The 27,524-nt window shown below is 42.4% G+C and overlaps 1 protein-coding gene across 4 annotated transcripts in view; it reads left to right on the plus strand.

Annotated features, from left to right (window-relative positions):
- DPYSL3 (dihydropyrimidinase like 3) overlaps window positions 1-27,524 on the plus strand; it is a 110,242-nt gene that overhangs the window by 50,654 nt on the left and 32,064 nt on the right. For all 4 annotated transcript variants that reach the window (XM_008523191.2, XM_070569294.1, XM_070569293.1 and 1 more), the window contains one exon: window positions 26,348-26,436. In XM_008523191.2, coding sequence (XP_008521413.2) covers window positions 26,348-26,436 — 89 coding nt within the window. The remainder of the gene's footprint in view (window positions 1-26,347; window positions 26,437-27,524) is intronic.

Raw genomic sequence — 27,524 nt, forward strand, 5'->3', positions numbered from 1 at the left:
CATCTTTAAGAAAAGATAGAGAAATTTAGCCCTGATAACTTGCCTTAGAAAGCCCCCATAAATGTGGTTGTGCCCTAATCTCAGGGCCGGGTTTGCAAGGGGTTCCCTTTTGTTCCTGTTTGGATGGTCCTCCCTGGGGTGCATTCTTCATTTTCAGTGCGGCTTCCATCCTTTCTCTCTGCGCGTGGGGCGTGGTGCTGCATCGCAGCCTCTGCCTTGAAGCTGGGGCTGTGTCTCCAGCAGCTGTGGCAGGAATGGACCGTGGTTGTGAATTTCTTCCAGCCAGCCCTGCCTGGTCTTCATTGTTGAAAGGGATGTGGAGTAGCGGGGAGATGAGGGGCATGGCAGGAGGGGGGCGTTGGGCTTTGGGGGCAAGGAATCCATTTGCACATTTTTCCCATGCTTTGTATTTGTATTTCCCTGAACAAGAATTCTATTGTAGAATAAAATATTTTTTATATGTTTGCATATCTATAGATGATTATGATTATCTGCATACTACAAGGGTTGAGATACCCTTCCTAGATATAGTCACAAACATCAAAATACAGGCACAGATATACATATACAGAAAACATGATTAAATATTTAAACATAACATATATCCTCTACTGTCAATTCTAGTCCATTTTTTAAAATGGTAGGATTATGGAATTTGAATGAAGTTTCCTCTCCTCTCTATATTCCTTTTCTGTGAAGGCTGCCCCACCCAGTAGCTAAATGTCACTGTCATCTGAGGACCGATGGGGGCAGTCTTGCTTGCCGTGTACCCTTTGCCTCCCTAGGCACTACTGTCTGCCACAATTTGGGGGCCACACTCAGGGTTTGTTTGTGTTTTGTTTTTCCTTCCACCTAATTTTGCTCCCCTCCTGAGATTAAAGCCTTGGTACTATCCTGTGCTAATTGGTTTCCTGGAGGGGGGCATTTCTCTGTTGCTAGTAGAATTGGCTGGGGCTTTCCCTGTGAATAGCTCAGGTTTCAGATCTCATTGTCCCTTCTCAGGTCACCTATGTGCATGACCTGCACCTTCTACCTTGACACTAGCCCTTGCTCCTAAGTGTTAGAGACTGGCAGTTTGGGGTGGTTCAGCAGATCGGAGTAGGGACCTTTCATTCACCTCTGTCTCCACTCTCTAGCACAGTGGCTAGCACATAGGTGACTAATGATTGTCAATTAAATCAATAAATAAATTAAATTTGTTCCTAATAAGAATAGCTCACACCTATTGAGTGTTTGTGTCAGGTATTTTGCTGTGTCCCTTACATGCATTGTCTCATTTAATCCTTGGATCAACACTGGCTGAGAGGTGCTGTAGTTATTACTATCTTAGAGATTTTTTAAAAAGAAACTTGGAAAATCAAATGCATTTGCCCAGGATCAGAGATGTAATAACCTACCCACCCGACTGAAATCAAAGCGCGTGGCCCTCACCAGCACACTCCTCTTGGTGTCTCTGCTCCCGTCCTCGCTGTTACAGTCATGTCCCACATAACGACGTTTTGGTAAATGATGGACCACATGTATGACAGGCAGCCCATGAGATTAGTACCGTATAGCCTAGGTGTGTAGTAGGCTATATCATCTAGGTTTGTGTAGGAGCGCTCTATGATATTCATACAACAATGAAATCACCTAATGATGCATTTCTCAGAATGTATCCCTGTCGTTAATCTAATCGACACATGACTGTACTTGGTCTTGGTAGGACAGATGGTTTAGAGGAAAGACTCAGACTGTCCCTACTCCTGGCAGGACCTATATACCATATTTTTACTGCCACTATCAACAAATCCCATAATATAGTCTCTCTTACCTTTTATTTTAAATAGATATAAATAACAATTTGGGGGATGGGAGCTACCATATCATTTCCACAGGTAGAAAGTTTTGATAGGAATAGTCCTTGTTTTCCTCTGATATAAGCTACAACTTGAAGCTGACCCTGGGAGCGGGTAGGGACCTAACACTGAGCTTCCAGTGCTCTATATGTATTATCTTATCAGAATCTCCGCAAAAAACCATTTTACAGTTAAAGAAATTGCAACATAGATAGGTGAAGTCAGTTATACAGAGTTACACAACAAGAATTTTGGGGCAAAGCTGGAAATCAAACCCAGGTCTTGTCTGACTTCACAGCCTCAGCTGCTGTGGCACAGCTCCTGCCTCCCAGAGGCACGTGCAGTGATTTTGAAAGGTGTGGGTAAAGAGCTCCAGAATTCCCTCTAGGAGACAAACCACAGAGAACTGGCTTTTTGCAAATGCTAATTGGGTTGCAGTAAATACCATCTTGCAGATAATGCATTTCCGCTGCATTGGAGACTTGTTGAGCGTGTGTGACATTTGGGAATTGCCAGAAGACATCCTCAGTCAGGAACACGATCTGGAGGCTGCAATCTAGTTCCCGTAGTCAGAGCGCTGTGATCTCACCTGAAGGGCGTGATTGTGAGCATTGCGGGTGCCATGGGAATTTTACATTTTGGACGGGAAGTGAAGGGACCTTAGGAACTGGAGGAACAGCCAGATCTCTGTAGCAGTTAAGCTTAGAACTAAACTAGAACCTGGGCAGTGACAAGAAGTGCCACCCCATCCCTGGATCTGTGCCTTCCTCTTGCTTCAATAGGTGTCACTTTGGATTGGGAGCAAATATTTGGAGATGGAGGACTCAAGTTTGGGAGACCAAAAAGAAAGAAGTCACCCAAAGCCAGCTCTGTCCCTGTAAGGCATCTTAGAAGGGAAATTCCAGAGGAAAAGACAGAGGAAAAATATCAAAGACTTAGGAATGGAAAGCATCTTAGATATCTGATCATGGAAATCTTAGCCCAGGCCCTGCCTGGGGTGTTCATTTGTTACTTTATGTTTTGAGCAGGTATGTGGTTATTCTCAGCCAGGTTAGTCCTCTTTCTCAAATACTAGCAAAATGCCTCAGGTAGACAAAGTGCTGTGTTAGTAGCTGTGACGGAGCCAGCTGGGCACTTGGGGGAATTCTGGAGAAATAGATTTCCTGAGAGAATTCCAGTCTGTGTGGTAGAACTGTCAGTTTATAAATAAAAATCCTCTCCACTTATTTCGCTGGGCTATGGAAAGGCTCAAATGAGGTAGTGACCGGGAAAGTGGTCTGTGAACCCTGGATGTATTCAAGATGGTAAACACTGATGTATTTATGAAATCTCAACTACTTTGGAATGTAAAAATTAATCAAAGAACACTTGACAAAGGTTTGGGGTAGAAAGACGACTTGGAAAACTATTTTTTTTAATATAAGTTTTCAAAAACAAACAAAAATTAACAGTGCTATAGCAACTCTTATTTTTTCTTGATTTAGTTATATTCCACTGTTCCTCAGAGTTATGCTTGTCCTTCATTTCTGACAACCTAATAGAGGCCATTAGATGCCTTTGGACTTGGGTACAGAGACTGTCCCTTAACCTCAATAAAGCACATTTTCCTTATTTAGTTAGCTATATTGTTTTCAATGTAGCCTAGAGTGACACAGATGGTGAATATCCTTTCTAGCAATTTCTTCGCAATTCCTTCTTCAGTGTCTTTTTCTCTGCCCTTTCTCCTTCGTTGGAAAAAAATAAAATGGAATTTGAAATGGGACAAAAACCCCTTCATATCCTAAAGGGCCTTCTGCTCTTTACCTATTGACGTAGTTCCTGGAACTATTTTTGTCTACTTAGTACATTTGAAAAATTACAACATGTTTACAACAGTAGGAGTGTCTCGCTAGGATGTAAATGTGCCTCTCTTTGATTGAGTCAGTGCTTCTAATCATAAAGGGACTGGAAATTTGCATATTTCACCATCTCCTGGGATGGATGTTAACAGGAGGCAAGAACTCCTCCCTGGTTATTCCCTCCCCAAATCAATGCTCCACTTTACCTTTTCTCCCATTTTCTGTAGGCCAGTGGGAAACAAATGAGAAGGACCCTGGACAGCCCAGAGGAGTAGGCTCCTCTATTTTCAGATTCTTCTATTGCGAGGTCCCTTTCTCATCAAACTCAGTATGTGTCTATTTCAATATATAAAATAGAGTCCCTCAAAAAAATAGTTTGTTGGGAGGCTGCCCCGTGGCCGAGTGGTTAAGTTAGTGCGCTCCGCTGAGGCAGCCCACGGTTTCACCGGTTCAAATCCTGGGTGTGGACATGGCACCACTCATCAAGCCACGCTGAGGTGGCATCCCACATGCCACTACTAGAAGGACCCACAACTAAGAATATACAACTATGTACGAGAGGGCTTTGGGGAGAAAAAGGAAAAAAATAAAATCTTTAAAAAATAAATAGTTTGTTGGAATAGGATGAACCCCTCAGCTCGCCCTCTTCTTTTGGCTCTAGTCTCTACGTGGAGTCCGCTATGAAAACTGCTTCGCTTGAGGAATGTTTCTTCTGTTAATTAGATTGTAGAGGACTCAGTGGTTAGAAAGATGGGACTCAACATAGTGGAGCGGTTATTAACAGCTGCCATTTATTGAATGCCTTACCACAAACTACTTGGATTATCTCGGGTTACTCACAACAACTCCTATAGCTGCAATTATTAACCATCGTTTGGTGTTCTGGATAGAGGCTCAGAGAGATTTAAGTAACTTGACTAAGGTTACACAGCTGAAAAAGCAAGATCCTGGGATTGATTCCTCCAGAGATGAGTTTGTTTCATAGGCAGGAAAGCAGTAATTCCATATCCACAGATGACTATCCCCACCTCCATCACTTCCAGCTGTCCGCTCCTTTTAGCTCACAGTGTGGGTCAGTATTCACAGGGTGGAAGGCGTGGGGATGGTCTGGCCAAACCTATCACATCACCGTTGGAACAATGACTGAGTGCATGTCCTCCTAACAGTGGTGCATGCATTGCTCTTCCAGCTGTATGAGTTAGTCTTTGGCTCTTGCCTTGGAGCATGTATGAGTGCAGGGTGGAAAAGCAGATGCTATTTTTCTGCCTTCCGTAAGTGCAGATCTGGGCCCAAGGCCCCTTCTTACTTTCTGTCCCTGTCCTCTTCCCAGACGTGGAAGGAGCCAGGCTCCCTGTTCCCATTCAGCCAGGCAGAGAAACACAGGACACACCCAGCACTCTAAGCCAGATGGAGGAGCTCCACACTAGAATGGTCCAGGAACCTATTTGGGACATTTGGAGTTTGAGAACACATTTCTCATGGCTTAATTAATCCATCTCTTTTTTTCGATGGAAGGGCTGGATGATGAGATGTGAAGGATAAAATGAGATTGCATTTTTAAAGAGAGGAGTTCCTCTGACTAGCAGAGCAAAGGAGCCCTCTTGTTTTCTGACGCAGGGAAAGGAAGAGAACCCTGGATGGAGTGTCAGCACATTATGGTTCAGGCCTGCCTTTGCCTCTAGTTTATTTGTGACTTTAGCCAAACCCTTATTATTCCTCTCAGATTCTGCATCAGTCAAATGAGGACATGGAACTAGATGATCCCCAAGGTCCCTGCCGGTGCACATGACCCTCTGGGCCTTTATTGTGTCTTCGCTTTTCTCCTGAGATCATGGTCAGCCATCCTCACTTTGTTCTGAATGCACAGAGAGGAATTTTAAGCCATCCCTGTGAGGGAAGAGAGAGCAAGGAGAAAATGGATGAGGGTAGTAGTTGTTGGTTTAAACTCAGTGGGACCAGCCAACATCTGTGTTGGATATAAGGATCTTTGGTTGCTTTTTACCCTTAAAACCCTCTCCTTTTTCTCCTTCAGAGAGTGGACTTGGTTAATAGACTATGCAGGAGAGAAATGGAATAATGATGATTGATACATCCTTTTCTTAGCAGAGCTTTAGTATTAATTCAAATGAGTATTATTAAAATGATACCATGATTCATCTGCTGGCACGTATAGTCTCTCTTTTGGATAAGACTACCATTGGTAAGAGGACAAAGGCGACAGTTGCCCCAAATCTAGACTGCTCCAACAAACGAGCAAATCTACAGAAAACAACTCCGGGTCTGTAAATGCTCACCAAGCTTTCTCTAGTTGCTCTTGCCAATATTTTAAATGTGATGGCGGCCATCCAATGGAAATAACCCACCCCAAAGGCCAAATAATGCCATGGACACTCCATGAGGTAGGGATGGTTTTCATTCTGTTCCCACTGAATCTCCAGCACTTAGCCTTTGGCTGGCACATGTTAAGCCTTCTGTAAATTGTTGAATTGAATGGATACATTTAACACTTGCTTTGCAGGAATAGTTTCAAGCAAGATGATCAGAATGTACATACATTTGTGCTTGTACATCATCCTCCATTTCATTGACAACTTTCTAGTATATTAACTTTTAAGAGATAAGGCCTGGTTCTAAGAAACCGCACAGGATCACTGGGCCAAGGGAAACATGACAGCACTTTAGTAGAACAAGCGGAGTTCACTGTAATCTGGGACCACACTTGGGCACATGTGCCAGAGAGTCCATCCATAATTTGTCTTTCTTTTCAGGCCTCCATTCCTCTCCTTCCAAATTCCGCATCTGACCTCCTCCTCAGCCTAGTTGAGGGGCCTACCTGGGTACTACTTGCTTGCTAACAGACCCATCATTTCTCTTACTGCAGATGATTTAAAAGAATTAATGCCGACCTTTATGTCTTCTTTCAAATAGAGAAAATTGTCACCATGACTATTTGAACGAGGATCTAACATAGATCTTAATCGAGGCCTCTTTCTGCCTTTGCACAGAAACCACACATCATTAGAGTCATTAGCAGCAATTAGATAGGCCAATGTGCATTTGTTCAGCAAATTCCGCCTTTTAGAAAGCTTGGTTCAAGAGCAGCCCATAGTTCTTTTTTGTTTCTTTCTTAGGGTTGGCCATTTAAATGGAATGTTTTCATGCTTGTGTGTGTGTTCTCTCAAAGATTTTCAGTTCCTCACCCTACTGCATCTGTCAACTTCTCTGGGCTTATATTTGGAACTCTTCCTGTTATTAACTTTTATTCTAAAATTCATTCTTTGGTTTGAGGGGTGGGGACAGTTAAAGCATATTTTACCAAGCTCATCTCTGGGTGGGAACAGTACAGTTTATGATCTCAATAGGTCTATGTGTAATAATAATCACTAGATCCTTTTAAAGGGAGCATCTATAAGGGAAGGCAAAATGGGAGAATTAAAGTATGTTCATGGAACCTAAAATCTTAGGTCAGAAAGCCTTTGAAGTACTATGTGTCATATATAATATAAGCAGGTATAATAACAGCATTTTGCTATTTTTTGATTGAATAAATAAGTGTTTGTTGACCATCAACTCTGGGCCTAGCAATGGGACATTTAATTTAGACCATATAGAGAAAATTAATTTAATAATATGAAGAATTAATATTTATTGTATCCTGTATTAAGTACTTTTTATTCATTATCTCATGTGATCCTAAAAACAACAAAGTTAGGTAGATGGATTGCCAACTAGGTCTTCCCATTTATTGATAAGGAAACTTAGATCAAGAAATTTGCCTAGGATTGCACAAGCCTTAAGTGGGGGATCCAAAATTCAAACGGACTCAGAGCCCACATTCTTAACCCCTCTATCTGGGGTTAAATTCTTAAATTCTACCTTCTTTTATCTGCTCCCACCTCCGAGGTCAGGAGACATTGGTTCAAATTGGAGTTCACTTACTTCAAGTACAGGATTAAGTTCTTCTCTGCACCTATTTCCTGTGAGGCACGAGTAGTTCAGGTTATGGGAGGAATGACAGCCAGTTGGTGCATGGGTTTGGACTCATGAGCACTGCCTACTTCGGGCAGCTCTGCAGCCTTCCCATTAAGAGCACTCTTGCTTCTGAGCGTGCCTGGAGCAGCTCCACACTGTTCTGCTTACACAGCCAACTTGCCAGGGAGGTGCCCACCACTGTCAGCACCAGACGCTATTATGCATTGAATTAGCAAAAATACCAATGAAGGATTCTTTTTTTTTTTTTTGAAAGTATCCTTTTTGGTGAGGAAGATTGGCTCTGAGCTAACATCTGTTGCCAATCTTCCTCTTTTGTTTTTTCTCCCCAAAGCCCCAGTACGTAGTTGTGTATCCTAGTTGTAGGTCATTCTAGTTCTTCTACGTGGGATGCTGCCACAACATGGCCTGACAAGCAGTGTGTAGGTCTGTGCCAGGATCCAAACTGGCGAATCCTGGGCCACCGAAGTGGAGCATGCAAACTTAACCACTTGGCCACAGGGCTGGCTCCAAGAGGTTCTGCTTAATGTGGATTTGAATGCCACCTTCTCTTTCCACATCCAATGCTGCACTCCTCAGCTTCTTAAATAAACCCTAAGCAAGATTCTGCTGAGGTTTTAACTTAATGTGGCTCTGTAAAATTCATGATCAGAATATCCTTAGAGATTTTTTTAGTAAATTCCCCCCTTACAGATGAGGAAACTGAGACCCAAGTGGAGCTGAATGAATTATGGCTTTTAATATGGTCTCATTTACTGTAGGGCACTGAAATTTAAAAATTGAGTAGGAAATTTGTTTTCCAGTTACAAAAAAGAAGCATGATGGTTGTAGAAAAATTTACCAAGAAACAAACAAAATGAGCGCAATATTTTTAAGCTACAATGAAATTATTCAGAGATAGCCATTGTAAACTTTTGAGTACACCCATCTAGAATTATTTCTTACTGCTATATGTGCCATTTATTGAAATGGTACCACATATTGTTTATCCTGTTTTATGTCCTGCCTTTCATCCACAATATATTATGACATCTTTCCACAATTTAAATGCCCTTTTATAACAATTTCAAATACCTACATATTATCTTCCTGCATGGGGATCTGAATCCTATTTTGTTTGAATTTATTTTGTTGTTTTTAAGACCTTGGTATTAACAACAAAATGAAAAATGAACATGATGGATTCGTTTTCAGTTGCAGGTTTTTAGCTGAAGTTAAATTAAGAGCTACCGCAGGATGTGAGGTTGAGTAACTTGCCCAAAGTTGCTCAGCTTATGAGTATCAGACGTAGATTTGAATCCCAGTATCTTTAATCTTAGTTTTATATTCTTGTCATCATTTGCTTCAACAGTTGTGCCATTTTCCAGGAAAACTCTGCTTTCCCTTTATTTTCTTCCTCTCTTGAATGAGCACATTTGTTTTCCAACTCAGCCACCCTGCTTGCCTCCCTGTCTTGTGGAGGCTGTTGACATTTGTAGAGGTACACAGTGTCTTGGGACCTGAAGCTACACAGCTGGAGAGGAAACATGCCCAGTTCTTTTTCCCCCCTCTTCTTAAGGGCTTAACCTATAAGCTTGGAAGCTGGTTTTAATTTTACATTTTCTGTGTGTACGTGTGTTTGTTTTTAAAACTTTTTTCTCCTTAATTCTTTCAAGGAGACCTTTATTTGAAATCCTCCTTTCCCTCAAAGCCGATCTGTGCCCCAAATCTTGATGAGATTACTTTGTTTGGGGATATTGATAAATTCAGAGTGGGGTTTCTGGTTTTGCCATCTAAATTGGTTTAAATGATAGCCTTGCAAAGAGGAAGGGCTTTAAACAACTTAGAAAGTTTTAAAGCAATTGAATATAATCCTCTGCTTCTAGAGACTTCATCCTAGGTTCATTCTGCAAAGAAGGTATGTTTTTGTTTTGTTTTGCTTTTATTTCACTTGCTTCATTGAGTATTCTATCTCAGACGCTTTTTGCTGTGAGAAATTGTGGGGAAAACTTAGCTTTGCTCGGTTAAGGGCAAGAAGAGAAATAAGGGACCCGTTATTCCAACTCCCTCATTTTAATGATTAAGAAAGTGTGGGCCAGAGAGGGAAAATGATTAGCCAAAGGTCAGATAGCAAAATAGCCTTAAATAATGGGGCACAGGACTCATTTCTCCTGCTCTGGTTCAGTGCTTTTCTCACAATTTTTTTTCCAGGGAGTATGAGGGAGTGTTGTGGGCTGAATTTTGTCCCCTCAAAATTCACGTGTTGAAGTCCTAACCTCTGGTATCTCAGAATGTGACTCTATTTGGAGATAGGGTCTTTAAAGACGTAGTTAAGTTAGATGAGGTCGTTAGGGTGGGCCCTGATCCAATATGACTGGTGTCCTTACAAGAAGGGATTAGGACACAGACACACAGAGAGCAAGACCCTGTGTAGACACAGGGAGGAGAGGAGGGCCATCCATGTGCCAAGGAGAGAGGCCTCCGAAGAAACCAACCCTGCCGTGCCTTGATCTTCGTCTTCTAGCTTCCAGAATTGTGGGGAAATAAATTTCTGTTATTTAAGACACCCAGTCTCTAGTACTTTTTATGGCAGCCCTGGCAAACTAATACAGGGGGAAGTTAAGAACAAAGACGTTTAAAAATTCAGAACTTCAAACTTGGGAAGTTCTCAATGAACAGAAAAGGGAAACCAAGATCGTTAATATTTATAAGAAATGATGCCATGCCAGAGTCCATACTAACTGATTTTCAATCATAATTTTATATACGGCATCTCGTCCCATCCTTGTAACATGCCTAGGTAATAGTTACCGTGGGAGAAAAAAAATGTACTCCAAAGTCTCAATAACGTGGAACCCACTTAACTGAACAGGAACTATTTGGCCCTTGATTTTAGAATAAAAATGGAGATCATGGAAACGTAAAAAGATAATCAAGGCTTTTGAGTTTCACTACAAAGTCTTCCCAGTGGCTTACACCTTCGCGTGTCGAAATGGACGGCTACACGCGATGAAGAATTAATGTTCGCAGTGATGGACCCCAGGCCCTGAAGAAATCTGACCCGTCAAAGGAGAATCAATTACCCACACTGGGTCGCATTTGCTAAAGCAGGAAACCAGACCCGTACGTCTGTAACATGAGCAGATTTTGGAACTGCCTATGCCAGAGTTATACAGTGACATATTTTAGAAGTATTTTTAACAATAAGATCCGATAAATATGCAATCAACCAAGAAAAGCCAAAAAATCAAATTAACTTGAGCTGGTGGTACACCCCGTTGCTATGATGTGGGAAATAGGAGCTGTGTTAAATATGGAATGTAGATGGTTCTCTTGCAGCTGCATCCTCCCTGTCTCAAGGTGGTGTGGTCTTATGCTTAAAGATATAGGTTAAACTTATGTGGACTTTATTCATAAAAAGACACGATCAAGTTAAGAGGTGGATGGGCTTTGTTTCCAGCAGATACTGGAAGTCCCAGCTTTATACTAGCTGTGCAACTTTGTGGGCTCTACCTTGAGAATAGAATCTTAATCCAACTGCTTCTCACTGTTTTTCATCACTGCCACCACTGTCTGAGCTTAAGCCTCTGTCATCTTATTGCAAGAACCCCCCAACCAGTCTCTGTACTTCCACTTTGCTACCCTTTATGGCATTCTTCGTGCGTAACCAGGGTGATCCTTTAAAAATGTAAATCAGATCAAGTCACTCCCCTGCTCAAACATCTGTTGCACTTGGAATAAAACCCAGATCATGGCTCTCAAGGTTCCATGTGGCCTGGTCCTGACTATCTTTCTCAACTCCAATCCTGCCACTGCCCGTCAGTGGCTTGGCATCAGCATCCTCCCCTCTCGCTCTCCCGCGGACCTGACAAGTCCAACTCCAGCTCAGAGCTTCTGTACTTGCAGCTCCCTCGGCGTGGGGAGCAGTCTTTTCTAGACTCAGTTCTTTACTTGACTCAGATCATTCCGGCCTCTCTTCTGCAGACAGCTTCTTAGACATACCTTCTTTGAAAACCTAATCAGAAGCGGTCCCAGACTCTTCCAAGCCCCCACCCTCCTCTCCCTGTCTTTCTAAATTTCACTTATCACTGTTGAAATTACAGCCCTTATTTAGTAGCTTAATTGTTCTTCACCTTTTCAACCACTGCGGTCCAATGGCGGGGAATTTATTTTGTTCAATGTTGTATCCCTAGTACCGTGAACAGGAGGCATTTACAAACATTAAATGAAGGAGTGAATGGATAAGTAAGTAAATAAGTGAAAAGGCGCACTGTTCCCTTACTTTCAACTAATGTGCTTTCCCTGGGTTAAGTGGTTTGGGAAGAATGGGTGTCAAGGAAACAGTATTATCAGAACTGCTGCAGGATGATAGAGATCATGCTGTGTCATTCCCGCTCTATCACCAAGGCCTAGCGCAGTCTCACTTTGAGTGGATGGAATGATGAAAGAAAGGTGAAAAGACTTGGGATAACAGGGACAAAAGTGGTAACACAGAGGTGAAAACCTGTGGGGTCTGAGATGACTTGGAGAGACTTGCAAAGGTTGTAACTTGTTTGCTGTTTTTTTAGACACAATTTAATACATGTCATAATGACATCTTGCTTGATATGCATGAAACATCTGCACCTGTGAACTTCCGTGGTCATAACCCTTGTTGAAACGTTTCTGAGCAGGGGCACGTCATAAAAGAACAGGCTATTTCATCATAAAAGAACGGACTATTTGGAAATATTCCTAAAGGTTATTCTCCTGGTGTTAGAATCGTAGACTGTTAGGTAGTGATCACTGGGAAGAGAAGAGTGCAATGTGCAATGTTGTGGTTTTGCAGATAGGAATGAAGTCTACAGGCCATCGGGCACAGCGAATATATCCTGGTAATGTCCTCATGGATTTGCAAATAGAAGGCAGTCTTGAACACATTCCAGGAGGTACCTGTTGTGTAAAGCCTTAGATATTTGTTGAAGGTGAAGAAACCTTTCGTTATGGGATTTACTGCCCACTAGTCTCATTTCTGAGTTCTGATAATTTTCAAGTGGTGCCTCAATTCTATATATTTCGAGTGTTCATTTCATTCAAACTCTGCCTGACCTCTCGAAGTCTTTGTTCTCAAGAGCATCTGCAGTTTTCTCTGTCAATGTAACTTGGAGAAGTTTGGGACCCAAGAGTCAAAAATAACCACTGCTTTAATAACCACCGATCTATCAAATGAAAGCGGAGCCGTGGGTGGGTTTCTAGGCTGAGAGAAGGCTGTGACCAAGAGAATCGGTCATCACCATTGTCTGCTTCTTGTGTCAAGAAAGAGCCAGAAAAAAGAGTGAACTCCTCTATCCCTCTGCTCCCTGTATTCCTTCTTAGGAAGTGGTCTGGGTTCCTGTAGGAAGGTCCTTAAGGCATATATATAAACTACAAAGAAATGAAAAGTCAAGCTACTTTTGGGGTCAGAGGAGAGAGCGGGTGGGCATCCAAGTGAAAGGCATTGACCTGAGAAGCTTTAGGTCCTAGCTTTTAAATAAATCTGCATTTATTGAGCACCTACTATGCGCCACAATTTGGGTTTAATCCTCACCTCAGTCCTTTGGGACAGATATCATTTTCCTTATTTTGCAGCCGGGACTGTAAAGCCCTTCTCTTTTTCATCATTCCATCAGCCTGCTCTGGCACTGACTCACCACTTGGGTTCTTTATCCGCAAAGTGAATGATGAGGCCCCTCTTTGCCCTCCTGTATAGACTCAATCTCTGATGTCTGGACTCCATGACAGAGCAAAGTGGGCAACATCTCTGGTCTTTGAAGCAGTTCCCTTCCTCCCACGCTGTCTCTCCAAGGGCCCCTTCCATGGCAGCGTGGTGTGAGCTGGAACATCGCAGCTGTACGTTCTCTTAAACGCATCCACCGCGGGACGGTTTTAGGAAGTTGCATAAGCCAGTGGTTGTGTGCTTATAACCACAATCCCCAGGCAGCCCCCGCCAAGTTTAAAAGTACAAGTTAAGGCTTGGAGAAGAATCCCTGTGGCCTCCACAAATAGATGGGGAGCAATTGCCTGTCATTTGAAGGTGCCGCTCACACATTCCAAGGCCGGAGCCCACATTCCTCCTCTGGGAATTGCATTTTGGCTGGCTTTCAGATTTAGTGAAAGAGTTACTTGTTTCTGAGAAGAAATAGGGTGGGAATTCACTAGGCTTCCCTGTCTTTCCAAAGGCCCAGTCAGAGCCAACTGCCAGTCAGAAACGAGCAAGGAGGACTAAAAGAGGGGAATGGGTCCCATTCATTGGATAGCAGCTCAGAGAGGCACAGTGCCTTGCTCAGGGTCACAGACCTATGAGCAGAATCCAGGGCTCCTGCCTCCCATTCCAGGGGTCTTTCTTCTATCCCTTGCTGCCTTTCAGTTATTGTAGCCATTTTAGCATGGCGTTAACTCAAGTCCGTGCTTTAACACCTGACCATTCTCCTAAGTCGCAGGCCCCCATTTCTATAGAAATTTCATACAGATGGCTGTATGGTCGACCAGCACCTCAAAATTATTATTCATAGTCTCTCTCCTCAACTTTATTACTCTCCTTTCTGTTCTCCATTTTTCTTAATGGTCCTTCCTGGCCATCCTGCCCTGAAACGTCAGTCGACTTTGACACACGGCTTTCCAATCTCCTCCTCTTGCTTAGTTGATTCCAGCTTTCCTCTGCAGTGCACCATGCCATTTCTAATCCATATTCCTGCTGTCACACTGGACCATGGCAATCACCTGTTCTTTTTCCTTTTTATAATTTTCTTTATTAAATCCTTTTTCAAAGTTGTAAAATGGCATATGCATTGCGCAACTAGTGAGATAATGTAAATAAATAAATAGAGGAGAAAGAGAAGAGAAAAAAGCTCAGTTCTTCGGACCTCCACCCTCTGCATCCCTTCCTCCTGTCATACCCAGTGTTAATAATTTGGTGTACATCCTTCCTGACCTTTCTCTTGCTCACACAAAAGCATATAAACATATTTACCTATAATATTTTTTGATTGCTTTTGCAAGAATAGAATCGTATTTTGCACATTGGTCTGCAACTTACTTATTTTAGATATTTCTTCAGCTCAAGATACAGATTTAACCTGTTGAAAAAGTAGCTGCATAATAATCTATAGTGTGGCTGTATTACAATTTATTAAATCGTGCCCCATTGTTGGATGTGCAGGGACTGGGCTGGATATTTTCTGTTTGCCTCTCCAGATACCCTCTCCACCTTTTCCTGCCTTGCTCCATGCCCTGGACCTGTCTGGTCTGCCTCTATAAGTCCTTTGCCCTTGGGCTTCTGGTTGGATTCAGTTCATATGGTACCACAAGGAGCCTGGAGGGAGGGTGAACAATGAAGTCAGGGTATTTTTTCCCTGATTCCTTCCTGCTGGGTCACTGTAGACTGGCTGCCTGCCTCTGCTGAAGGTCACGGCTCCTGTCAGCTGCCCTCTTCAGCTCCGATAACCACTCCCTGCCCTTGCCTCCATCAGACCTGGGGACGGTGATGGCTCCCTGCTGTTGGTAGGCCCTGGATACTGCACATCCATTTAATTTCCCTAAACGCGGCCGGCACGTGGTTGAATCGCCCCTTTGTTAAACTCTCTCTAGTAATCCAGTTTGAGTACTCCATCTGTTTCTTGGCATCTGAGGGACAAAGGTGGTTTCTTTTCCTTTTCTCTTTTTTCCTCCCTGCCGCTTGCTGGTACTTTAAACTAGTTTCTTCCTTGCTCTCCAGCATGGCCATTCTGTCAGCTTAATTTTTTTTTCTTTTCCCTGAGATTGTATTTCACTTATTTTCTCAAAATCCTTTCAGAGCTGTCCAGGACCCCACAGAGTAAAGGTCAAACTCTCTAGCCAGCTATCGTTCACATCCCGCCATACCAGGATGCCAAGCGTCAGGGACCCCGTGCAGCTCCACAATTTCCCAGTGAAATGCATTTTTGTATTGGGACAATTGGTTCTCTCAGTGACTGGTTATATGATGTTGGACCATAAGCCAACCTCCCTCAGCTTCCGTGTCTTCATCAACTCAACAGATATAATAGTAGCATATAATTCATAGCATTTTGTTGAGAATTAATTGAAAGAAAAGTACATAAGCTTCTAAGAGTTACTGGCACATAAGAAGTTCTCAGTAAGTGCTACTTATGAATTATTGTCCCTCATTCTGACCAGAGTTGCCTTTGGCCATACCTGTATGTCCGGATCAAGCATTTCCCAAGACCTACTTTGACAAGGCCTTTGGGAACTGTTCTTTGATTTCTACCAGACAGGATTTCTCTCCCTTTCTCGCGCTCTCTCTTAATTAATTAATAGGCTTTGCTTTTTAAAGCAGTTTTAGTTTTACAGAAAAATTGAGCAAAAAATATGGAGAGCTCCCATATACTCTGTCTCATTTACCCTGCCCCATAGCTTCTCCTATTATTAACATATGGTGTTGGTGTGGGACATTTGTTTCAACTAAAGAACCAGTATTGATATGTTATTAACAAAAACCTGTAGTGTACATTAAGCTTAACTTTTGGACAGGTCTGTGGGTTTTGACAAATGCACAGTGTCATGTGTCCGCCATTAATGTAGCTTCTGGAATAGTTTTACTGCCCTGAAGAGTCCTCAGTGTTCTGTCTGTTCACCTATTCAGTCCGCCTCCCTCACTCCTCACCTCCCCAAACCACTGGCAACCACTCATCATTTTACTGTCTCTATAGCTTTACCCTTTCTTTCTTTACTTCACATTATTATTTATGTTCATGGCTTATTTTTCCTACTGTTTCATCTTTGCCTCTCCGTACACCTAACATACAACTCACAGCTGGTAGTCACACAGGGTATGTTTTAGGCATGAATTATTGAACTCGTTTATCCCTTGAATCAACGCTGGGGTTGAAATTTCAGGCTCTCCTTCCTTATGAAGTCGGCATTTGGCTTTTGCACAGGCTGTTGGGCTAATGGACGCGGGACCCTGTCAGAACAAAGCTGGATCCCAGTTTTTTAGCCTGTGTATATACAGAGAGCTTTCACCCATAGCACGTGGATTTGAGGCCTAAAAGAACAATGGAAAGCAAGCAAACAAAACACCCAAATAAGTAATAAACAAAACACAAAACTATCCTATACATCCAGACCAAAGATGACCAAAAGTTAGTTCTCTGAAGCAGTGACTTCTCTTTAGTCTGTGTTCTACTTTACACTCTTGGCCCTGAGCAACAGGTTGCTCAGGCATTTTATATATAACAGTATTGGCTACCTTACATGTGTACTGCAATTTGGATTTGCCTTTAATTGTGCATCTCTATAATAAGAACACAGTAGTAACTTGTAATGCCTACCTCTTATGGAGCCTTTCTAAGTGTCTGACCCCGCATCATGACACTTAATTCTCATGACAGTCCTGTGATATCAGCATTATTTTCTGTACTTTACAGATACATAAATGGGCCTTTTTAGAGAGCTGCACCTTCACTCAGCTGAGGAAGCTGAGGCCCAAAGATGGATCAAGTCATTTGCCTAAAGTCACACAATAAGAGAGTAGCAGAGATGCAAATGCAGCTCTGGTTTCCGTTCTCCACTGGTCGCTCCCTAAATTCTGAATGGCTCTGCAAACGTCTGTTAGGGCTCGTTTCCATCCCAGGCAGCAACTTTTCCATTTTTCCCTCCCAAAAGCCCAGCTAAGGATGTACCACATTTCTTCTTTCATCCAGATCTGGCACATCCTATTTTCCGATAAGGCATGTTTGTTCCCACACTAGACCCTGCCTCCTTTCTACATCCCTCCTTGCCTTCTCACCCAGTGATCCTTCAACATCCCCAGCAATCTCCTCCCTCGGCTGTGCTGCCCAGTACCTGTGAGGTCCCTGCCTCTCTGCTTTGGGCTCTGCTCTTGCTTCTGACAGACCCATGTCCATCCATGTTGGCTCATGTTGGCGCATGTTGGTCCATGTTTCAATAGCAGATATAGTATTCCTGCTATTACATTAGGTCATTTAGGTGATTCTGGAAGAGGGCATTAAATAACATTGAATCACGTAGGGAGAAATTTTGTCCCCTTTCTAATTCTTTTTCAAATCTTCTGAGTAGATCAAGGAAAATGTTTCAGTGTAGTGTTAGTCTGTTTTGAACACTTACATGACATTTGGTAATCTTCCTTTTTAACCAAGGGAGCAGTCTGAGCTCATCCTTTAGAACCCTTTGGAAGGCAGCAGAATATAGCCAAAATGTAGCGATGTTTTTCTCATATTCATTCCTAGGTTTACTGTCTATTTTTGGTAAGTGATACTGGCTTAGAATTTATGGAAGTGAGACAATGTTTACTTTTAAAATACATTTATTTAAGGATAATAGTAAGTAATAACAGTACAGCTTGTACCAGGATACGTCCAATATTGTGAAAGTAGTGCATGGGTGACTGAGGTTTGGGCTTCTCAGAGCCACTTGACCTTTCTGCTTGAGAATGGAATGGCTTCGTGCAACACTGGGTTGTTCCTCTGCTCTCCACCCTCTTGGTCCTGGGCTGGTTATCCACTTGTGCTTATCTGTGTCTGGAAGCCTGTTGAAGATCGAGAGACCATTATCAGGGGGCTAGGATTAAGATGCCATCCACAGTTCATTCCCCTGCTCCATTCTGACCCAGGGCAGGCCACATAACTTGTCTGGCCCTTTGATAATTACATCTTTAAAATGGTTAACATGAAGTTCTGGAGAGGAAAGAATGCACAAAGCTGGCTTTGATATCTGGTTCAGAAGACCGAGCAGCCACCCTACCCTGGTTAACACAGCCCTTGGCTGCTGCCTCTGCCTTGCTGCTCTTCCTATCTTGTGTACTGTCCCTCCAGGGCCAAACCAAACTTAATAAAGAAAGTGAAAACAGTGCTTCCCATTTGTTATGAATTCTGCTGAGTGGGCTGTGTTTCGAAGGGAGTGCCCAGGTTAACCTCCATCCAGCACACTTGGTCCTAAGTATGTTTGGATGATGAGAGAAAGGAGGAATGTTTTTGAGACTCATCTGTAGCAATTCAGAGGTGTGGAGTAGCCCACCCTGTAAAACTATGCCCAATTTCAATAAAGACTCAGAGCCAAGAAACTGCCTTGCTCTTCAAGTTGTCTGTTTTTTCCTGGACCTTTCTCTTTCTCTCTGTCTCAATGGGATATTTGTCATTGAGGGTCCTAGAAACAGATCCATGCATTGGGCAAGGAGAGTGGGTTTGGGGGCAGGTTTAAGACCTCACCACCCACTCTCCATTCCTGCTGGAAGAGAGCAAATAGATTGTTATCTCCTCAAGGAGGCTTATTTCCAGAGGCAGAATGACCTGGAGGGGCCATGGGAACTTGCCCCGTGGGGGTGGGTTTAAAAGGAGAAGTCTTGGCTGACCTTGGCTGCTGGTGGCAGGATCTGAGAACAGTTGCTGAGGGTTGGCTGGGGACTGGCGTCTCTGGAATTCCCTTTATGGCAAAGTCTGTTATATTTTGATTACCAGAGTGTTAGTTCAGTTCTTCTTGAGTTATTTGTGAGAGGAGAGTTTTACAGTGACCAGTTATAATTGTAAGAAGTAATAATAATGGTGGTCACTCACATGTATTAAGCATTTAGAGGGTGCCGAGCAGAGTTCAGCCCTTTACATATAGTGTCTCCCAGAATCCTAACCAGCACCCTAAGAGAAAGCTTTCATTGTCCCCATTTCACAGGTGAAGTAGCTGAAGCCCAGAGACGGGAAGTCACTTGTCCAAACACAGCTAGTTTAATGCTAGAATTCAAACTCACGTCTGCGTGGCTCACTCAAGGGTGGATGTTTAAGAGCAGAGCCAGGATGAGAACTCTGGTCTCCTTAGAGCCTAGTCTGTTCCTTTCTCTGAATACCATGTTGAGTCAACTGGGCTATCTTAGAAAGCCTTTTCTCCCTCTTTTTTAAATGATGCTGCTTTGGGGAAGAAAAACAAGATTTTATCCATGTTGTCTATCCATCCTGATGTATTCTTAAGAGTGGGAGTGTTTTTAGGAAGTCAAATCTAATTACCCAGATGGGAATTTATTTTAAATAACCACCTGCGCCTTCATCTGGACTTTTACAAGGATCTTGAGTCCCCACTGAGGGTCTGTGCTTTGTGATTTGAACATAGGTAACAAAATATTTGATTTTGGAAGATTCATTCTCCATTTTACATCCTCCTTTTCTCTTCCTAGGATTATAGTTTTTATTCTGAGCTGCTGGAATGTCTGCAGAGTATAGAACAGATGTGTCTTAAGTCCTGTTCTCAGGCTGACTTTGTTGACTGGGAAGAAATCCACGGACAGCTCTGGGTTCTCTGGGAGGCACATTCTCATTAGCTCAGAGAGACGGAGGAGGTAATTTAAGTTCTTTAAATTGAAGACTAGATGAGGAAAACGAAAATGGAAACCAACATCTCCAACAGGCTTGAGTTTAAGATTCTGTTCCTTCATTCTCTAGTCTAGTTTGAATCACATTTATTCTTTTTTTTCTCTCCAATCTTTTTTTTTTTTCCTCCTTCTTCTTCTCCCCCCAGTACACAGTTGTATATTTTAGTTGTGAGCACCTCTGGTTGTGCTATGTGGGACGCCGCCTCAGTGTGGCTTGATGAGCAGTGCCATGTCTGTGCCCAGGATCCGAACTGGCGAAAGCTTGGGCAGCCGAAGCGGAGCACGCGAATTTAACCACTCGACCACGGGGCCGGCCCTGGCGTTCATTCTTAACAGCATCCCTTGTTACAGAGTTTATTTCCTCCTTCCTCCCTCCCTTTCCTCACTCCTTTCCTTTCTTCTTTTCTTTGCTTCTCTCTCTGTTTCCCTTCTCTCCCTTTTTTCTCATAAATACCTAATTTTTTATAGCTGATTTTTCTAATTATTATCATACCCTAGTGAAAGGAAAAAGGTTGGACTTTATCAGACTTCAAGGGCCTGTGTTATCCTGGGTTGTAAGTTAAGTCCCTTTATAAGCTGCATGAACACATTCAGGCCGTAAGCGGCAGCTTTAGTGCACTGATTTTATAAATAGTAGCTCAAAAGTTACTGGATTCCTAAGTTACCTACCGCAGAGAACCGGTCAGCAGTTTCAGCACCGGGACAGTCAAATTCAGTATCAAACAGAAAAGAGAGCCCTGTCAGAAAGAGCCACTTGTCATAAGGTTTAAGGACCATTGATACAGTGGCCTCAGATGGAAATCAATCCAATGCTAAGAGGTAGGAGACCTGGATTTGCTTCCAACTGGAACTAGTCAACGCTGTCACTTGGAGAAAGTCACTTGCCTCTCTGTGTATATCTCCCCATGTAGGAAATGGGAACAATAGTCCCTCTCCAATATACTTCTTAATTTAAGGCTTTTAAAAAAGTTTAAAGTACGGTAAATAATATGAATGGAATCAATATAACTAATATTTAGAGGTGTTTACTGCAAGCTAGATTTTTATATATATTTATGTGTACATACATGCACATACATACATACACACATACTTCCCCCCCTTGTTTATTCCTGGCAGCCATCCTGTGAGGTGAGCTAGGTATTATTATCCACTCTGAGTAAATAAAAAAATTGAGGTTCTGAGAGGTTAAGTCCTAACTCAAGGTCACACACCTAGTTAAGTGGTCTGCCTGATTCTCCCAGTAGTGGGAGAACCCAGCTGAACCCAGCATTGCCTGCTGGTATGCCTGGTATCCTCTGGGCTGCAAGACTTTGCCACACCCAGCCCTGGGCGGCTGTGCAGGGTCTAAGGCAGCCAGAGTCCTCAGCTGGTTGCTTCAGGCTTGGAATAGCTTCATTTGGGGTTCCAGAACCCTCCAGATTACCCCAGTGTGCTCTAGAAATACGTCATTCTTTATATATATCATTACATGAGAAACATTGGTAGGCTCCAAACTAGACCATTCTACCTTCTTGGGCCTTAGCTCATGGATGCTTGACAGCCTCAGCTGCCAGGAACAGAAAATGGAGCATCCCACAAAGCCCCCTTCACCAGTCCTTTCTAACGTCATTGAGGATGACCTTTATTTATTTATTTATTATTGCAGTAACATTGGTTTATAACGTTATATAAATTTCAAGGGTACGTTGTAATATATTTTGAATTCTGTGTAGATTACATCATGTTCACCACCCAAAGACTAATTACAATCCATCAGCACACACATGTTCCTAATTACCCATTTCGCCCTCCTCCTTCCCCCGTTCCCCTTTGGTAACCACTAATCCAATCTCTGTTGCTATGTGTTTGTCGTTTTTATCTTCTACTTATGAGTGAGATCATATGGTATTTGACTTTCTCCCTCTCACTTATTTCTCTTAGCATAATACCCTCAAGATCCATCCATATTGTCACAAATGGTTGGATTTCATAATTTCTTATGGCTGAGTAGTATTCCGTTGTGTATATATACCACATCTTCTTTATCTATTCATCCCTTGATGGGTGCCTAGGTTGCTTCCAAGTCTTGGCTATTGTGAAGAATGCTGCGATGAACGTGGGGGTGCATGTGTCTTTATGTATTTGTGTTTTCAAGTTCTTTGGATAAATACTCAACAGTGGAATACCTGGATCATATGGTAGATCTATTCTAAATTTTCTGAGGATACTCCATACTGTTTTCCATAGTGGCTGCGCCAGTTTGCACTCCCACCAGCAGTGTATGAGGGTTCCCTTCTCTCCACAGTGAGGATGACTTTTAATCATAGCTGTCAGATTTGTTTGCCTTGTTGGGTTTTGACCCTAGCGTGTCTTACTCTATAAGGCTGGTCCTTATTCACAGACAAGGATGTTTTGTAACCTGGAACCAGTGAGGTTTGGTTTTATAGGGCCTGGGAGGGGTCAGAAGTTACATCATTTTCAATGCCAAGCCCAAGACTTACCTTTCAGACTCTTCTGTGTCTGATGGCAGTTTGCCTAGCCTGCCCTTTGTAGTGGGTCCCACATGCATGGGAAGAGTTCAAATTAATAAAGCAATTTTATTAACCACTTTAATAAAAGTTAGGAGGATAAGCTGAGGACCCCCAAGGGCAGCATTTGTTTGAGCTCTCTGAGTTACGGTTTGGATATCTCTGACAAATAATAATATTAATACTATAGACCATAGAGCAGAGGTCTTATTACTCCCATTTCTGAAGGCTACGCCAGGCCTACAATTCATCTTTGCACTCTGGACTCTTGATTATTGAACCAGAGAAGATTTGTTTAATCAGCATTTGAAGAGTTTCCAATGATGCCATCTCAATGATGTTAATTCCACTTGGATCACCTCTTACTATCCCCCTGATGTACATGGGGCCTGAGATAGCTTTTGCCCCTTTGCTGACATTTGATGCTTGTTGAAAGAAGTGATGATCATTCCAGTGGCTCAGGTTTGGGTGTCCCTAGGCAGGAGGATGGTCATATTTCATAGCTGGACTCAGTTCAGGCAGCCACTGGCTCCTTTCCAAAAACTAGCATACTTCAGCTCTTTGCTGGAAAGATAAAGAACATCAGAAAAGCACTGAGCTATGAGAGGGAACTCTTATAGTTACCAAGATTATTGTATTATGAAGCTCCTGCTGGAGATGCTTCTGTTGCCTTCCCAGACACATAGAAGTGTGCCTGGGGCACTGGTTCCAGATGCTGGTCTGTGACTTGGTGCTGGGCTGGCTGATGGCTGTATAAGAGCCACTGATGGAGCTTATAAAATACAGATTTAGTGGCCTAGGGCAGGGCCAGGGAATCTGTATTTTTCTAATGTGCACCCTAGTTTGGGAAGCACAGTCCTAGGACTGCCTCCTATAATTTTGCAATTACTGTTAAAACAGTAGATTACAATAACCTTCAATTAAAAACATTTTTTTCCTTAAAAATCCCATTTTCTGGCCACTTCACATAATTTTCTGACTCAGATGGCCTTTCCATCATACTAATATAATACACCCTCCTGTGTCCCACCCTTCACCCATTCATTTGACCAATATTTAACAGCTGTCTAGAATGGGCTCCAGGAACTAACGTAAAAAGATCAAAAGACACATGGTTCCAAGACTAAAGGAGTCTTTGTTCTAGTCAGGAGACAATTGTACAATAAACCAGCTATTATAGATCATTATAATTGTTTGAACTAAATTGCAGTGGGGGCAGGTGAAATTTTCTGGAAAGTCAGGTAACGTCTTCATGGAGAAACCCTTTGACTGGAGGCCTGACAAAGGAGAAGAAGGTTGTCGGATGCCAGCTGCACATAAGAGGAGGCAGAGAGAACATCTTTGCAGCGGCTTAGTGGCCAGAGAGCCTGATAGGTGAGAAGAACTACATATTTCTTAGTTTTGCCACTGTATAAAATATGAGCTAATATATGATAGAAATGGCGGTGAGGGGGACGTACAGACAGAGGCCAGACCGCAAGGGGCTTGTAGATCACGTGTGGTGGGAGTTTGTATTTGACTTCATTAGCGCATCTTGCTTGCCACGTAGATAGGTTTTTTCTAAATGCCACATTGATGTGTATCTTTTTAAAATCCTCTCCCCTGACAATATGGCATGATGAAATTTCTTATTCTCACGTAATACCTTGGAAGCAGGAGAAACTAAGTGGTAATTTGCTAGATCCCACGTGGAACCGTAGGCTCAATTCTCATTTTCGGGTGCTGTTCACACTTTCTTCTTTCTTTTCTTTTCTTTTCTTGTTTTTAAAGATTGGCCCTGAGCTAACATCTGTTTCCAATCTTTTTTTTTTCTTCTTCTCCCCAAAGTCCCCCAGTATGTAGTTGTATGTTCTAGTTGTGGGTCCTTCTAGTTCTGCTGTGTGGGACGCTACCTCAGCATGGTTTGATGAGTGGTGCTAGGCCTGAGCCCAGGATCCGAACCAGCGAACCCCTGGGCCACTGAAGCGGAGCACGTGAACTTAACCATTCGACCACGGGGCCGGCCCCTACATGCTCTCTTATTTCTGAAGCCAGAAGTCAGCCTGTTTGTGGGGCTTCCTTCCCCATAAAACCTGCATCCTCTTGAAAGCCAGTGCTACACCCCAACCTCATCTCATGCCACTTCTCTCCTTGATCCCTAAGCTCCCTCCACACTGATCTTTTTCCAATTTTCAAAGAAGCAAAACTTATTTCTACCTCAGTGCTTCTGTACACGCTATTCCTTCTGCCCGCAGGCATCCATCCCCAGCCCCATCTAAATTAGATCTTCCCTGAAAAGACCTTTTCCAGCCTCTATTTAAACAAGCCCTACTACCCTCTATTTTGTGACACATAATACAATTTCATATTGTTTTATTTGTTTTGTTGACTTTCTTTCTTTATTGTCAGACTTCCCCTATAAGTTCCATAAATGCAATGACCCCATGTGACTCATTCACAACTGTACCCTCCCTACCTGTTTAGTAGTAAATATTAAATAATTATTTGCTGAATGGGAGGGTAGATGAATGATGGATGGATGGATGGATAGCTGGATGGGTGGATAGATGGATGGGTAGATGGATGGATAGATGGAGTTGAAGTCTGTAAGTTGAATTCTAAACAAACTCCAGCCCACCATTCTTTTTTCATGCTGTGGTTCTACTCATCCAGGCTCCTGAGAATTCTGATCTCCCTCATGACCCCAACAAAGCTGCACCCGTCCCGCATGCTGCAGCCTAAGCTTCATTCATTTAATGAAATCTGTGATCTCTAAAGCTGACACTGATTTGTTCCTCTTCTGACTTATGTATAAAATATATGTTTATATTTTATTAATAACCTTGGAGTATATGTGTGTTGTTTCCAGTTGGATTACTTATCCAAACGTCATCTAAGTTAAAATTTTTAAAAAGACTTTTCTCATAAGAAGAGCAATTTTTTATAACAAAAACAATAAAGAAATACATTTCAGAAAATGTGAGAAATATTGAGTATAATGAAGCAAATATGAATCCTGCATAGTTTCTCCGTAGATATTTTGTCTTTTTTTCATTAAGTGGTTTTCTTATACATTCCACAACTTTGTATACATGTAAAAGTATCCTGAATTTTAAACAAAACATGACCCCCATCTCATTATAAAGACTTTTTTTTTTGGTGAGGAAGATTGGCACTGAGCTAACATCTGTTGCCAATCTTCTTCTTTTTGCTTGAGGAAGATTGTCACTGAGCTAACATCCATGCCACTCTTCCTCCATTTTGTATGTGGGACACTGCCACAGCATGGCTTCATGTGTAGGTGTGTAGGTCTGCACCTGGAATGCTAACCCTGAATCCTGGGCCACTGAAGCAGGGTGTGTGAACTTAACCACTGTGCCACCAGGCCTGCCCCTTATTATAGAAACTTTTAAAGTCTATTTCATTATATGCCTGATCCTAAGTTCTATTTTTGAGAATCACGATTGAGTGCCAACAGAGTAGTAGACGGGTGCTAGGCACTGAGGTATGTGTTATCCCACTGAAAATATTTAGTGCTTACTGAACCAGAAAAGATTATATAAAGAATGTCTTTGCTCAAGTAGCTATGTTTCTGAGTGGCTATGATAGGTTGCAGAAGCAAGAGGTGAAACTCCAGAATAATTTGAATTAAGGGCAAACAAGAAAGGCTGGATCCGCAACAAATACACCCAGTTCAAATATTGAGTGCACTGAGCACGCAGATGTCTGGAGTAAAAGTGTTCCTACTAGACCTCTAGAACAATGAATTGAGAAAGCTTTGGCAGACTGCTCTTCTCTGAAATCCCAGCTGTGAGAATGACTCATGTTTTTCTTATTTTCTAGAGTGACCGTCTTCTTATCAAGGGAGGCAGAATTGTCAACGATGATCAGTCCTTTTATGCTGATATTTACATGGAAGATGGTTTAATAAAGTACGTATGTAGAGTGCTTCTCTCTATCCTTTTGCACTTTCTATCTTCATTAGAGGCTCAGAAAGAAGCTCGCTGCTTATCTGCTTCCTAGACTGTTGGTTCTCTGTGTTTTCTTTCTCCTTCTCCTTCAAAGTGAGTCTTTATTTTAGTCCTTTGGTGTGGATGGCCATAATCCCTTAAAAGTGGGAGCTAGGGACCAACCCATGGCATAGTGGCTAAGTCTGGTATGTTCTGCTTCAGCAGCCTGGGTTTGTGGGTTCAGATCTTAGGCATGGACCTACATCACTCATCAGCCGTGCTGTCGCAGCGACCCACATACAAAATAGAGGAAAACTGGTACAGATGTTAGCTCAGGGAAAGAAAGAGGAAAATGGGCAACAAATGTTAGCTCAGAGTGAATCTTCCTCACCAAAAAAAAAAAGAAGTAGGATCTAGTCTTAGTTCACTTGGATTACATGAATGAGGTGAAAAATCTGAATTCAATCAACTGAATGATGCTGAGGGCCCCTGTGCAAGCTGCACTGATGGATATTCCATGCATCTTGGAAAAGTGGAAGAGGTGACCATATCTTTAAGGTTACTGAAAAATCTGCACAAATTACAGTACCCTAAAAATAAAAGGCCTTGTGTAATAGTTACCAAAGGAGTTCAAATGAGGATAAGTGATTTAGAAGTGCACAGAAGGGAGAAATCCCTTCAGAGGAAGGTTTGGGGGTGGAGAGGGCATTTAAATTAAACCTTGACTTAGCTTGGCCTTAGATGAGGAGAAGACAGATAGAATATACATTTCAGGCAAGATTTCCAAATAGATGCCTAGGGATGTATAATTACTTTACAAAATGATATGCTGTTGGGGGCCCGTAGGCAGCACGACCAGGTAACCTTTATGTGCAGGTTCCTGACATAAGGACCTTTAAAAAAGGATTTGATCTACACATAGCCTTTAATCACGTAAAGCAAGGTATGCCCCATACTAATAAGGTATTGTCTAAGACAGGTTTATACAACCCATCCTATTAGCCATCTCTGGCTTTGTTCAGTTTTATTTTTATATTATTCAACTTCGTTGGCTAGTTTAAGATTCTGGT

Source organism: Equus przewalskii, chromosome 13 (genome assembly GCF_037783145.1).
Source record: "Equus przewalskii isolate Varuska chromosome 13, EquPr2, whole genome shotgun sequence".
Lineage (NCBI taxonomy): Eukaryota > Metazoa > Chordata > Mammalia > Perissodactyla > Equidae > Equus > Equus przewalskii.